The sequence below is a fragment of the Gekko japonicus genome, unplaced genomic scaffold (genome assembly GCF_001447785.1).
Source record: "Gekko japonicus isolate JY-2015 unplaced genomic scaffold, Gekko_japonicus_V1.1 scaffold4694, whole genome shotgun sequence".
Classification (NCBI taxonomy): Eukaryota; Metazoa; Chordata; class Lepidosauria; order Squamata; family Gekkonidae; genus Gekko; species Gekko japonicus.
In genome coordinates, this window is record NW_015160973.1 from 20,721 (window position 1) to 35,941 (window position 15,221).

Genomic DNA, 15,221 nt, shown 5'->3' on the forward strand with positions numbered 1-15,221 from the left:
TCTGTAAATCCATAGAGAGACTACCTCTCTTGGGTTTTTGTGTAAAATACTTTGTCTCAGTCCATGATCCTTTCCTTTCACAGTCCTGGATTGGTCTGGGGGAAAGACAGGATCATGACACTAGCTCACAACTTTAATGCCAGTAGCTCACAAAGTAGAGATTTTGCTCACAAGACCCCACAGCTTAGAGGGAGCATTGCCCACAATTCATTATTTTTTTAAATAAATGATGCTTAATATTCATTTTTGTGTAATGAGCAAGAATCCCCCCCCCCACAGAGCAGAGGTAAAAAATCAAGCCATCTCAGGGCTACTAACCAGCCTGGTCAAAATGAACCAGAAAAAAACAAAATAAAACCAACGTGGCCAAAGATTTCTTAGCTTTCTGCAAGATACAATGCCCTCTGCACATGCTCCAAGACACTCAACCCTCACACTGATTTTTTTTTTTAAGCTGTTTGTCTGAACGGAAAGGGTGCTTCAGACACCTTCACCCAAAATGGGCAAAATTTTTGACATTAAAAAAATAATAACAACAATCCTGGGTAACTTATCAGGGGAGGGTAGAAGTGAAGTCAGATCTGCATAGACTGTTCTGTCTGACGCTGAATTAAATCAATTTTATTCAGTTCCACATGCATTCAGAAGAGTTCTTACTCACATCTTTTGTAATCTAATTCTGTTCACTGGCTCATGGTGAAAAGGATTGTGCGTCCCCCCTCCTTGCAGTTTTAAGAGGACAAAGACCACAGGAAGAGAGCTGTAATTCTGCTGTGGGATGTCTAACTAAAGACTTCAATTCCCAGGAACCACTGCTCTTAAAGGTATATGGCAGTTCTACTTAACTACAGTTTAAACGCTGGCTGGGGCAGCACATAGACCCTCTAGATTTTTTTATATACAGGGATCCTCTTTCACATACACACACACGTCCCAAATCGACCACCAAACTACAGATCAACTTGGATGTCTTCAGAGTACATCGTAGAAATCACAGCTCCAACACTCCACACTGCTCTTGTAGCACAAATGCATGGATCCTCCTGTTTTTTTGCACGCGGTCCTCCAAAATCTACTGCCAGTTCCAAATACACACCCATGCTCACTGATGCCGGTGTGATCTTTGATTCTATGGTGGATTTTGGTGGTTTGCAATGCTCCCTCTAAGCTGTGGAGTCTTGTGAGCAAACATTCAACTTTGTGAGCTACTGGCATTAAAGTCGTGAGCGAGCGATTGGGCTGCTGCATGAATCAGTTTGCTTTAGCGCTATCCTCCCTGAGCCAAGACAAAACTGTGTGAGCCGGAGGCTAAAAACTGTGAGCTAACACCGGTTCCATGTAAAAATCATGAGGATCCATGCCTCCCATGTGCCACAGCGATGTCATGAAGTGCCAGGTCCAAGTTTTTGGCCATCCAGTCCACGGACATTGCTGTGACACACAAATGCCTTGTTACATTCAGAGGAACCAAACATACAGACCAATCAGGATCCATGTTTTCAGTACACTTCCGTGCTAAGTTTTCTATGATACAGTTTATGGATATTGACATAATGTGTGGATTTACAGCAGGTTTTGGTTGCATCTGTGTAAAAATCATGAGGACCTGCACCTTGGATCCATCATTTCTGCACCATAGTGGCACCAGAAAACTGTGGAATCTGCTCTTTGTGGTTCACTGTGTGCAAATCACTGTGAAGAGAGATTTAGTGGTGAATTTGGGGGGGATTCCATGCAAATATCCTGAGGATCCATGTTTTGGATCCAGGTGCCATGTAGTGCCAAAATACATAAGAACATAAGAAACGCTGTGCTGAATCAGGCCAATGGTCCATCCAGTCCAACACCCTATCACTCAGTGGCCAAAACCCATGTGCCCTCAGGAGGTCCACCAGAGGGGCTAGAACTCCAGAAGCCCTCCCGCTGTTGCCCTCCGCAGCACCAAGAAGACAGAGCATCACTGCCCTAGACATAAGAGCATAAGAGAAGCCATGTTGAATCAGGCCAAAGGCCCCTCCAGTCCAACACTCTGTGTCACACAGTTGCCAAAAATACCAGGTGCCATCCGGAGGCCCAGCAGTGGGGCCAGGACACCAGAAGCCCTCCTTCTCTTGCCCCTCCTCCCAAGCACCAAGAAGACAGAGCATCCCTGCCCCAGATAGAGTGGCTAATAACCACTGATGGACCTCTGTTTATCCTGTGCCCTCTTGAAACCAGAGGGGGAGAGGAAGAGCTCAGCCATTTCCCAGCTCCAGAGAGGCCCTTCTGACACACGGGGAGGAGCCCCAGCTCTGAACTCCTCCCCAGACCCCCTCTTCCCACAAGCTAAGCCCCCCCTCATGACGGAGGTGACCCCCTCTTGTTCTCCCCCCCCAGCTCACCTGTCCTCAGCAGGGTCTCGTTGCCGTAGTCCAGGTACCTCCGCAGCCACTCCACGCATTCCCCCTCCAGGTAGTCCTTCACGTGCTGGGAAATGTCCTGCTGCCTGTCCAGCTTCTGCCTGGAGTTCTCGGCCTGGGGCACAGCGGCTGTCCAGCTGACGGTCCCCTTGTCGAAGGAGAGGAAGTCCTCCCCGTCGTAGGCGTACTGGTAATGCCCCCTGCGGAGCCGCCCGTCTGGCCCCACCTCACAGCCGTACATCCACTGCAGGGTGTGGAGCCCTGTGTGCAAGAGACACATGCGGGAGGTGAGGGGTGTGTGTGTTTGTGTGTGGGGGGTTTCCTGTCACTTGAAGGAAAGGGGGGCTTGAAGGGCAGGAGGGAGGCTGCTGAAAGGCAAACACCCTCCCACCGGGGTCTCTCCCCTCTCCACTCCCCAAAGGGGCTGCCCAGAAGGAGCTTTCCATGTCCCCCGCCCCGTCACAGGGACCTGCTCCCCACGAGGGAAACAACTGGCGAGGTGACTGTGGTAAGAAATATTAAAATAGAAGAAGGTTTTGGGTTTAAAATGAACCAAAATAGTATACATATTTCTCTCTGCCCTTGCTAGGCCTGTTTGAATCACAGCCCGTGATTCTTTTTGCAAGCTCCTCTTTTCCCAGAAGGATCTTTTTCTTGGTTACACATGCAAGGATGTAAAAACATTCCAAGGATGCAAAAACATTCCATTTCCCAGGAAAACCACTGGTGTGAGACTTGCCAATACCATCAATTTCCCAGGCAATAAGGATTGTCTAGACCATTTGGGGAGTGACAGACTTAAATTTCAAGGCAAAATGGCAATCCATCAGACTAGCTTCTTGAGATACAGAAAGTTCACATGCACCCCTACTCTCACCTTTCTGATAACATCAAAACACAGTGTATTTCCCATGATTGGGGAACACCTAAAGATAAAACCATGGCACTGTATTTGATCTTATGGAATGTGAACTCTTGTTACATGAGACCAAGGGAGGGAAACCAATTTCCTCAAAAGACAAATACAATTTCTAAGTGTTAAATTTTAACTGCAATACAATTACTAAGGGATCTCTTTGATCTCTGGTATAAATATGGGTGGTTCACAACAGACTTCAGCTGAATCCGAAAGGATTCAGTCAGAGAGGGCCTCTCGAGCGCATGCATGGGGTGAAAAAAATTCTGCTGAATGTTTATTTCTGTGTGTATTCTATCAATGTTTAGGAAACTAGGGACTCTGAATGTTTTTCTATAATAAAGATAAGTTTTATTTTAAGAAGAGACTAGTGAATTCCAAGCTTGCACATCTGCCTTGGTAAGGGGCGACACACAAGACACACACGAACTGAGGGGGGGGGAAGTGTGGGTGACAGGGTTAAACACACACCCACACATCCAAAAATCTCACAACAAATGGTGCCGTGACTAACGGAGCTCTTCCGCCCCCAAGAAGCTTGGACTGGTGAGTATGATTTGCTTTTATCTATTCTTTATTCATGGAATTCCCAGGGGTGCCAGGTGTGAGGCCCTGGAAGAGCTAGAGAGAGCTGGTGGAAGTGAATATTGGCATGCCTGTAGAGACCCAGGGACATGCAGCCGGTCTGCCTGTTGGTCTGGAAGGGGTTGGCTTAATTAGTAAGCACTCAAGTAACACTGTTTCTGTGTCAGCGTGTTGAGAATTTTCCTCGCTGCATGGGCAACAGTTGAATATCGCACCAAACTGTGCTCCTGGATTAGCCAAGTCGGTCTTGGCTTACAGGGCGCAGTCCTTTTCCTCTGTCATAGGTAATACGTTTATAAGTTTATGGGTGGGATTGGTTTTTGTGTGATTGGTGCTATTATTTTCTTCTGCTTTGTGTGAACCCCTTGGGAATCCCTGGCCACACTTGGGGCAGCTGTCTGGGATTGTAGTGGACCGATTCCAGCCCCTTACGATGGAGACAGTGGGGGTATAACACTGTCTCTAGTGAGAGAAGACTCAGCTGGCAATTTGTATAAATACACTACATATTTTTTGTTTTTCCACTGTCACTTATCCCGTGTGTATGTATGCGTGAAATAAACGCATTGAGTATATGTGTATGCGTGAAATAAACGCATTGTGTGCGTGGGCGTGAAATAAACGCATTTTATTTTTATTTGGTTTGTTATTTTGCCTTTTTTACTATGCTGGTTTACTGGGTGGGACCTTTACTACGGTGTGTAGGCAGAGAGACCCATCTGCCTGAGGGGTTTGCTCTTGGGTGCATATGAAGCCTCCTTTCCTGGAGATTATGGTTGCCTAAGTTACTTTGCTGTGGAAGTTGGCTTTTTTGTGTGTGTTATAATCCCTGGCCCCACCTTGTGCAGTCTGCACAGGGTGCACCTAAGTGTCCAATCTGGCCAGTGAAGTTATTATGCAACCACAACACCTGCTGCAGCCGCCTTTACATGGTGGCCCTGGGTGGAGTGGCAGTGAAGGAGTAAGAGCCATCTTTGGCTCTGTCCTCCTCCCTCCTCCTGGAAGTTTCGCCCCCCCTCCCCGCACATTGCACCTGTGTGGGGATCAGGGAGCACTGGACCTATATATCTTGCTAGTGGCTTTGGTGCTTTTGTTGCAGCAGGGCTGAAAGAATAATTGGGGAGCCGTTTTACCATCTTAATAGTGCTTGTGGTCTCCGGTTGTGATTTGTGATTTTAAATCTGAGCCTGTTGACAACTGGGCCCTCTGGACGATCTAAGAACGCCAGGGGGGCATTGCAGCCAGCCTCTGACCTTATGGTTCAGGTAGTAACAGAAGCTTTCATAATTGCCTTGAAGTTATTTTTTGTCATTTCGTCTTGTTTAAAGGAGAAAAAAATTGATTCTGGCCTTGTTGTGGCAGTTAACTTAGTCCCAGCAACAAGCCTGCACCAATTTGGGGAGTTTTCTCCCACCCTTCCCAGGAGCTCTCCTGGAGAGTCCAGGAATCTCCAGGACCACCACGAGGGGCTTTAGGCCTCCTTCCAGTCTGCTTGGTTGCTTCCTACAAATCACATTCCTGGTTCCCTAGCAACGGAAGAGGAACAATGCTTCTGGCTTTGGAATCTGGTGGGAGGGCTGCTGGCGTTTCAATTACAGCTCTTGCTCAGTGGAGCCTGATGGAGAGGCATCTCAAACTCTGGCTTGAGACCGCTCTTACCATCCTCATAGAAGGGAATCCTTTTTTAAGTTTCTTGGTAAATTGGTTTACTACTTCTCTCTTATATGGAAACATTTCATCTTTTATACAGGTTTCTTTTTGGTTTTATGATTAACTGTTCTTTCTTTCACAGCCCCTCATTAATTGCTCACCAGCATCTTGACAGTCCCTGGTTAGCAAAAGGGGGGGAGGAAAGTAATAATTAAGCAGTAATGGGTTTGTTGTTTTTTGAATCTTAGAACAATTTGTACATCTATTTTTTATTTTATATACCCTTTATAATACAGAACCCCACATCCCATTCTCTTCCCAATTGCCTTTGTGAGAGAATGGGGTCCCATTTGCGTCGGGTTTAAAACAGCCAACCTCAGCAGAGAACAGGATATGTTGACACTGCATTCAGTTCCCCCTGGTAGGAAAGGGGCAACTTTGCACAAGGGGACTCCATGACTTCACCCCCATAATGGGTTCCCTCCCAAATCCTATCTTTTCCAGGACGCATTCCCAAAGCTCCCCAAAGTCTCCAGGTGAAGATCTGGCAACCTGCTTGCCCTGTATGCCCCCAGTGGCCACCAGAGGCATAGCAAGATCCAGCCTAGAAGCAGGCCATTTGGGGAAAATACTGAACGACTAACCTGCAGTCACTATTGCAGCTGAGAGGTTTTTTTAGGAGCCCAATGCATTGTTTGATGTAGGGATTCCTCTTTCCTTTCCCCCCAGAATTATTGATCTTGCATCTACAGGTAGGGGTTTTTTTTGCAATTTTGCCTCCTTTTAAAAATGACCCTGACAATATTTCTAGTTGGTTTTGCAAGTCCTTTTTTGCTGATTTTAGTGGGTTTTTTTCAGTTTTATTCTTTATAAGTAATAGGGAATTAATAAATAATCAATGAGTAACCACAAGGGGAATGTGGGTTGTTTTTTTTGGTGAAGACCATGTTTTTGAGGTGCACCATCCTAGGGACTATGGATCTGCAGTGGGGTGCAGAGGGTGTGTTTACCTTCGTTTTTAACATACGCCCTACAGCAGCCATTGCAGACCAGACCATCAACAGGGATGGGGGCACAGTCCAATGGTGACAAGCTGTTTAACTCTAGTACTGCACCCCATAATAATTCAAATTCTTTTAAGTATTGCTTCAATTTGCACGGGGTGTTGGGTCAAATCTCAAATTAATTAAAAGAAAAATAACAATAATAATAATTAAAAAACACACCCTCACCCATGTTGTTCAATACTCCGCATGCCGACACCCAAAATTCTGAAGCCCCCACTCTCTGATCTTTTCCCCTTGCCGGTTCCCCATTCATAAGGCTGAGAGCCAGTTTGGTGTAGTGGTTAGGAGCATGGACTCTAATCTGGGGGAACTGGGTTTCCTTCCCCCCTCCTCCACTTGCACCTGCTGATGTGACCTTGGGTCAGTCACAAGCTCTGGCACGGCTGTTCCTGACAGAGCAGTTGGTGCCAGAGTTCTCTCAGCCCCACCCACCTCACGGGGTGTCTGTTGTGGGGAGGAGAGGGGAAAGGAGTTTGTACACCGCTCTGAGACTCCAAGTGAAGGGCGGGGTATGATTCCAATCACTTCTTTGCCTATTTCTAATCTCTGTCTTGTGTGTTGTTGTTTATGTCAAGTATGTTTTTTTTACTGTTTGCATTTCCATGTTATTGTTTGTATTGTGCTGTGGCCAATATAAGCAATATGTCTATATGTGACACCAATGTCTCACGTTCGCTTCCACCTAGAGTACTTTATTGCATAATGGGAAGGAGTAAATCCCAATACTCCATACAGATACCAATCTCCAGGCAGGAGATTTATGAGTATGGCTTTGTTCCCCAGTTCATGATGAACTCTTGGGGAATGGGGGAAGCTCACCCCCCCACATTACTTTCCCCCATCTGAAACCTCTGTATGTTCTCTATGTCGTCTTGTATGTCTACTGTGTTTTTGTTTTGTGTCATAACAAGCAGCCTTTAAAGGCTGCCCCATTTTTTTTTAGGCCACTTTTGTATTTGGAAATCTTTTGTTAAAAAATAATAATAATAATAAAAAAAATTTTGGCTTCTGCTGCCCCAGCTTAGGAGTATCTGTGGGGCAAACACAATTTTAAGTGGCACATTTTTCAAATATTTTGAGCCCCAGCACTGAGTGAGTCTACATTTGACTCCCCCCATATCTGCTCTAACTGGGGAGGGGGCTCCTCCCTCCCTCCTTCCCCCTCCCCCTTCTCTTGCCTTAAGGAGGGAGGGAGGGACGGGGGGAGGTGCTCCGGCCGGCCCCTCCCCCTCCACTCACCTGTGCTGTTCTGCTGGTTGTAGCGCTCCCGCAGCGTCTCCAGGCCCAGTCTGAAGACAGGCTCTGTGCCCTGCGCTCGCTGGCTCTGCCCTTCCCAGTACTGGGGGTCCTCCTTCCCAAATTCTTCCATCCAGGGGACTTCAGGCAGCATCTTCCTGGCGTGGCTGTCGTACTTGACGAAGGGCTGGTCGTCCACGTAGCCCACGATGCTGAACTGGGGCAGCCCCTGGCCGGGCTCAGACAGGGCCGTGTGGAAGTAGCGCAGGGAGTGGGGGGAGAAGGAGGAGGAGGAGCCGCCTGGAGGGGGGGAGACAAAGAGAAAGGGGGCGGAGTCAAGGGGGCTGTCAGTGAGGATGGGCAACCCCCAGACCCATATTCTGGGCGAGGGACCCTAAGGGGGAGGGGGGGTTTGAGGGCCGGAGGAGAGAAGAGAGAAGCAGAGGGACCAAAGAAGAGGGCCAGATGCAGCCGAGGGTTGCCAACTTCCAGGTGGGACCAGGACGTCTCCCAGAAGCACCCCTTCTCTCTCCAGACTTCAGAGACGTCAGCTCCCCTGGAGAAAATGGCTCCTTTGGAGGGCGGGATCTAGGGCATTATACCGCCCCTGAGCTCCTCCCCCTGCCCTCCCTGGGCTCCCCCCCCCGAAACCCCCAGCAATTTCCGAACCTGGAGTTGGACTGAAAAGACTGGGGTTTTTTTTGGTGAACAGAACAGAACTCCTTTGGATCACTGGCAGCGCCTGTCTGGATGACTCCAAGTATAAATGTATTTAAAATGTTTAACACATCTACATAAAAGCATTTAATTCATAAAAGCAGGTCTCCCTGGATGGGCCTGCGGAAGCCCTCGTGGAGAAAATCCCCTCCAGCCTCTACTCTCGGGCAGGGGGAGAGATTTGGTGAATCCTTTGGAAGAAAGGGTCCCAGGAACGAAGACATTCTTAGAAATCTCTCCCCCCACCCTAGAAAACAAGGGCAGAGTCAGAAGGTTGGGGGCTCAGACCAACGTCTGAGTTATGCAGCAAAGCCCCCCACAAACCATCCCACTCAAATGAAGGCCCCTGGGCAGAAATCAAGGTTCTGATGTGGGGCACTGCAGGTTTACCCCCAATGCTCCCTCTAAGCTGTGGAGTCTTGTGAGCAAAAATTCTACTTTGTGAGCTACTGGCATCAAAGGTCTGAGCGAGCGCTTTGGCTACTGCATAAATTAGTTTGCTTGGAGCAGAAATTCCTAAATAATCTAGAACAGCCAAGAGGCTTCCAGGATTTCTGTGTTTTCTCCAGATGGTATTCAGAAAGGTAAAATGCACCAAACGTAAAAGGCACCTTCTAAAGGTTTTGTTCAGATCAGCAGAGCTGTAGCAGTGGAATACAAGAACTCGTGGGCACCTTTCTCACAATACAAGAACTCGTGGGCACTCCATGGAATTGCTGAGCGGTCGGGTTAGAACAGATAAAAGGAAGTCCTTCTTCACCCAAAGAGTGATTCACACATGGAATTCACCGCCACAGGGCTACAAGCATGGACACCTTCAAAAGAGAATTGGATAAGCATATGGAGCAGAGGTCCATCAGTGGCTATTAGCCACAAGGTATAGATAGGGGCTCTGGGGCAAGTGATGCTCTGTCTTCTTGGTGCTTGGGGGGGGTGCAACAGTGGGAGGGCTTCTAATGTCCTGGCCCCACTGCTGGACCTCCTGAGGGCACCTGGTGTTTTTGGCCACTGTGTGATACAGAGTGTTGGACTGGATGGGCCTTTGGTCTGATCCAACATTGGTTTCTCTTACGTTCTTATGTTTAACTCTCGGTCTGGGGCAAGTGATGCTCTGTATTCTTGCTGCTGGGGGGGCGAACAGTGGGAGGGCTTCTTGTGTCCTGGCCCCACTACTGGACCTCCTGAGGGAACCTGGTGTTTTTTGACCACTGTGTGACAGATTGTTGGACTGGATGGGCCACTGGCCTGATCCAACATTGGTTTCTCTTAGGTTCTTATGTTTAACTCTCGGTCTGCGGCAAGTGATGCTCCGTATTCTTGGTGCTTGGGGGGGGGGCAACAGTGGGAGGGCTCCTAGTGCCCTGGCCCCACTGCTGGACCTCCTGAGGGCACCTGGTGTTTTTGGCCACTGGGTGACAGAGTGTTGGACTGGACGGGCCACTGGCCTGATCCAGCATTGGCTTCTCTTATGTTCTTAATACAGCAGGGTGGGAAGGGGGCAGGAAAAGGTGCGAGGCTACGGGGGCTGCCAAGGAAGGGCAAGAAGAAATAGGGGTGTTAACTCCCCCTACACCCAGGCACCATTTCATGGACCAATACCACCCCTCGCAGGTTGCTGATAGTCATGTTAGGGGGGAAAAGAGGGTGCCTTTTCTTTGCCTGCCCTTTCCCCCACTTGGCTGGTTCCCCACTCACTATTTAACCCACAATTGCCAGGATCTGTCAGTTCCATTTGGACGCACCATCTGGACAACCTCTTGTTCAGTCCTGTGGCACTCCGGTCTTTCCTCAGCCAGGGCAGAATCAAAAGCCTCACTGGGGGTGAGTCGGCTTCAAAAACCGTTGCAGTGACAGGAACATCCTACATAAAGCCCTGCGGAGACTCCCCAGGTCGGCTGCCCCTTCAGAATAATCTCCCCCCCCCCTCTGATTAATGAATCTGTTCTTGCCAGGCTGGGGGGGGGGGAAGTGGGCTTCAGAACTGAGGTTTTAAACACTGACACATACACATAGAACCCCCCCCCCCCAATATTCAGTGTTCCCTCTAAGCTGAGTTACTGTGGGCTAGCTCACAGTTTTTTAGCCTCCATCTCACACATTTTTTGTCTTTGCTCAGGAAGGGACGCCTCCAGAGCAAACTAATCTATGCAGCAGCCAAATCGCTCGCTCACACAACATTAAGGCCAGCAGCTCACAAAGTGGAATATTTGCTCACAAGACTCCACAGCTTGGAGGGAGCGTTGATTGTTATCAAGGACCATTTTAAAAAGAACGCTCGCATGTGAGGATTTGTTCAAACGACACACAATGCTGATTTGCGCTCTCTGCGCCTCAGGTTTCAATCGTTTGCGGCTTTGCAGCTCCTCTGTGATCTCACCCACCGGAACCAGCAGCCTTTTGAGCAAGCATCAACTGCAAAGAGAAGGAAGCCGGAAACCACGGAACAGCAGCCTTTTGAGCAAGAATCAACTGCAAAGAGAAGGAAGCCGGAAACAACTTCCGAGACCCAGCCCAGCCCAGTGGTGTGTGTGGGGGGGTTCTTCTTCCCCTTCAAAAGACAAGCTCCTCTCCTTGCCCAGAAGACACAGGCAGCCACAGCGGTTCACAGCAAAAGCCAGGGAACAGCTGCCATTTCATTTTTCATGATGTTTCCAATGGCCCGGCCTCTGCTCTTTGCTCCTTTCTCCTCTCACACCAGCCACACCCACTGAAGCCAGCAAAGTCCGTCCGACACAGGATGTTGGCAAAGAGCCCACAAGATCGTGGCCTGGAGAACCTCCGCCCTCCCCCCCACACACTTGTTTTTTAACAGCCATCCTGACAAAAAAAAACTCTGCTGAGCTTAAGACAATGGAAAGTGCGGAAATGGACACATTGACTTTGATGTTAAAAGGGCAAATGGACTAGGGACTCCCTTTTATGGTAGGATAAGAAAGAAATATAAAGACATGAACTTCTTTTTTTGACTCCCCCGGAGGGGATTTTTAAAATTATTTTATGCACTACCAATACTACAAAGAAAAAAGGAAGGGGGACTACACGTATGGGATAAAGTAAAGAATACCAACTACTACCTAAAAACCCAAGAGAGGAGATCTCCAATAAACTTAGTTACACTGAGTCATAACTTCAATTTCATCTCTATAAGCAGAGTCAAAACATTTTCATCCTTTCTCTCTCCTTATTTTAGTATTAAAATGCCTGAAAGCCAACCCCCCCCCCATTCTTCACTAACATATTGTTGAATTCAAGGCACAATTCAGAGTCCTTCAGCGCTTACTTCTTTTCCCCCTTTCTCAGCTTATAAGGACTTCTTGGAACTGCTGCTCCCTGCTCATGAACTTCTTAATGCTATGATATGAAGAAGCCTTTATGGTTTAAAATCTCACAGCCTATCTTTTTGTAATGGGAAATGATAAGTAGAGTCTTTCTCTCTTTGTAGTTGTCTTCTTTTCTTTCACTTATGAAAAACTAATAAAACTCTTTTTTAAAAAAAAGTAGAGGAGCTTTGCATACAGAAGACATTACTTTTGTTTCCTTCCGCTTTCCCCCTTCCCTTTCTTATTCCTGTATACCCTAAAAATTTAATAAAGGCTGCGGTCCACTTTCCACAATCCACTTTCAGTGCACTTTCCAACTGGATTTTTACTGTGTGAACTGGCAAAAACCAGCTGGAAAGTGGATTGAAAGTGAATTATTTAGTCCGCGTGACCGCAGCCAAAATGTGTTTTAAAAAAGAAAGAAAAAAGCTCTGGTGAGCTCAAAATCTTGCCCACTGTTTCTTGGGGGGTTGGTCTGACTAAAATGTTTTAGGTAGCTTCTCTGGGGCCAGGACCTAAAAGGCTACAGAAGGAGTTCCAGGACCCAACAGGAGGGAAAGGAGGAGTATTTTCCCACCTCACAGTCCCCCAAGAACTTCCTCTGCTCCCTACCACACCCCAGCCTGCTCTCCCCCCCAGTGGAAAAGTTTGGATGCCACAACAGACAGGCAGATGGTCAGATTCTTGAAAACACACAAGGGGCCTTAAAGGGGAACAAATCTAATCTGAAATCCTAAACCCCCTTAAAAAGGTAAAGGTTCCCTTGCTCGAAAGCCAGTCGAATCCGACTCTAGGGTTGTGGTGCTCATCTCCGTTTCAAAGCCGAAGAGCCAGCGCTGTCCGAAGACGTTTCCGTGGTCATGTGGCCGGCATGACTAGACACCAAGGCGCACCGAACGCTGTTACTTATGAGGGAGTGAATCTCACAGAGCTCAAGGGGGCTTTCTTCCGAGGAAACCTGCTCAGACCTGCACCGTTACTGCAGCAGACGCTTCTGCACATTAGAACCCCCGTCAAGAGGTTTGCGCAGGGTTGTGTGATCATTCACAAGGACAACAGCAGGACTCCGAAGAGGCGGCACAGAAATATTCTCAACAAACAAAGTGGGATACTTCCCTGTTTGCGGTTCTCCCGCTTTCCCCCCTCACGACGACCCTCTGTGGTAGGATCAGCGAAGCGAGAGTGTCTTCCAGGTCTGAATGGAGACAAGGGTTTCTCACCCAACCACAGGGGTTAAGTTAGCTAAATCAGGAAGCCAACAGGGACCATGGTTGTGAACGTGCTTCTCGTGTGTGTGTATCTGAGGCCTGCACAGACCTCTCCGATCCTCTGGCATGAGGGCAACTCCCGGGATTTTCCTGCCTCCCCCAGTGTCATGGCTAGAGATGTGAAGGCCCAGAAAACCCCACAAAAACATTCAGAAAAAAAACGGGGTTTTTTTTCCCGTTTTTTTTCCTGAAGTTTTTTTTTTTTCCCGAAAAATTGGAAAAATTGAAAAAAGAAAAGAAAAAAAATTGATTCTGGAACGTTTTATTTTAACATGATGACTAAAATATTTTAAGACAAGGTGTTCAAATATTTTCCAAATCATTTCTAATATATATATATATATATGGTATCAGATTGATCTAATGCTTGAGCAAGTCCTAGGTTACAAACTGAACTCTCCAATGCAAGAACAAGATGCATTTCTTCCTTTAGGAGGTGCTATTGTCAGAAGAAAATAAAAAGGTTCCAGTTTTGTTTTTCCATGTGGGCGGGTATTCTGTTTGTAACAACTGTTTGGATGCACTATATTTTTTAATATGTTCAATTTTTCCAAAAATTTCAGTTTTCCCCCGAAAAAAACGGGGGGGAAACGGGTTTTTTTTTTTAAGCTTCAAAATTTCCGGAAATTTTACATCTCTAGTCATGGCTAACTGGACCCGAGGAGCTCACTTTGGACGGTGCCCCTGGAAGGCCACGCTGGGCACAAGGCAGACCCATCTCCTCCCCCCACACACACACCAGTGCCAGCTGGGAGCAAGATGAGCCCCATACCATTACCGCCCTGGCACATTCAGGGATTGCAACCCCTAAAGGGGCTGTTTGGCCTGCAAAATGTCCCTCCTTAAGTCGAGTCTGGGGTTGTGGTTAGAATGGTGCCAGTCTAGGATCTAGGAGACCACCCGGGTTCAGATCCCTCCTCTGCCAGGAAGGGTGATCGGGGGCCAGTCCCACCCTCTCAGCCTGACCCACCTTTGCCCTCTCCACACCTCTTCCCACAATGCCCTGCTGCTGCAGCCTCCTGGCCCAAGGGAAGTAAAGGAGGGATCCCCACAAGGACTGGAACCCCAAGAATGTAAAGCCCCCAAGGGAACAACCAGAGGGACTGCACATTTAGGGAAGGTGGATGTGGATGTCTCCCTTCGCTAACCCCCAAAACTGAATCATTCACGACCTCTCTGGGTCCCATCTCGCTTGGCCCAAACTTAACTTCTGCGTGTGGGGGGGAGAGGTTCTTCTTCCCTCTCCTCAAGCACAGGCCACCTTTGGGGGGGGGGGGGCTCCAAACCACTCTGAGACCCTCCATGAGTGGAACAGACACACCATAATAACTAAATAAAAGTCACCTAGAGGTGGGTGGGTGTTCCAAGGGGGTGCAACAAGGTCCTTCTAGCTCCCGGAAGACATCAGGGCCCTGCGAGACCTTTTCCGGTTCCACAGGGCCTGCAAAACGGGAGCTCTTCCACCAGGCCTTTGATTAGGAGCCGCCACTGATGAGTGGGCCACTGGAGACAGCGCCACTGGCGTCGGTGCCGCCGGAATACATCTTGGACCACACGAAACAGAGCTTGGTTACGGCCTTTGTTTGTATCGTGTACGCCGCCATCATCACCACCATTACTAGTACTGTTTAGTTGCTTATGTAGTTGTAATTCGTGTAAGGTAAAAGTAAAGGTTCCCCTTGCTCGAAAGCCAGTCGAGTCCGACTCTAGGGTTGCGGTGCTCATCTCCGTTTCCAAGCCGAAGAGCCAGCGCTGTCTGAAGACGTTTCCGTGGCCATGTGGCTGGCATGACTAAACACCAAGGCGCACAGAACGCCGTTACCTTCCCACTGAAGTGGTACCTATTTATCTACTTGCAATTTCTCGCTTTCGAACTGCTAGGTTGGCAGGAGCTGGAACTAGAGACGGGAGCTCACTCCATCATGCGGCACTCGGGTCTCGAACTGCGGAACTACCGACCTTCCACAGCCTGCAGTTCAGCGTCTTAACCACTTGAGCCACCGCAGTTCCACAATTCCTTGTGCATTTTAATGTATTTATTGTTTTAGTGTTCTAATGTTGTT

The 15,221-nt window shown here is 48.2% G+C and overlaps 1 protein-coding gene across 1 annotated transcript in view; it reads right to left on the reverse strand.

Annotated features, from left to right (window-relative positions):
• LOC107122404 (H-2 class I histocompatibility antigen, Q9 alpha chain-like) overlaps nucleotides 1-15,221 on the reverse strand; it is a 29,498-nt gene that overhangs the window by 11,700 nt on the left and 2,577 nt on the right. The window contains 2 exon segments of the mRNA XM_015425500.1: nucleotides 2,382-2,660; nucleotides 7,857-8,153. Of these exon segments, the coding sequence (XP_015280986.1) occupies nucleotides 2,382-2,660; nucleotides 7,857-8,153 (576 nt within the window).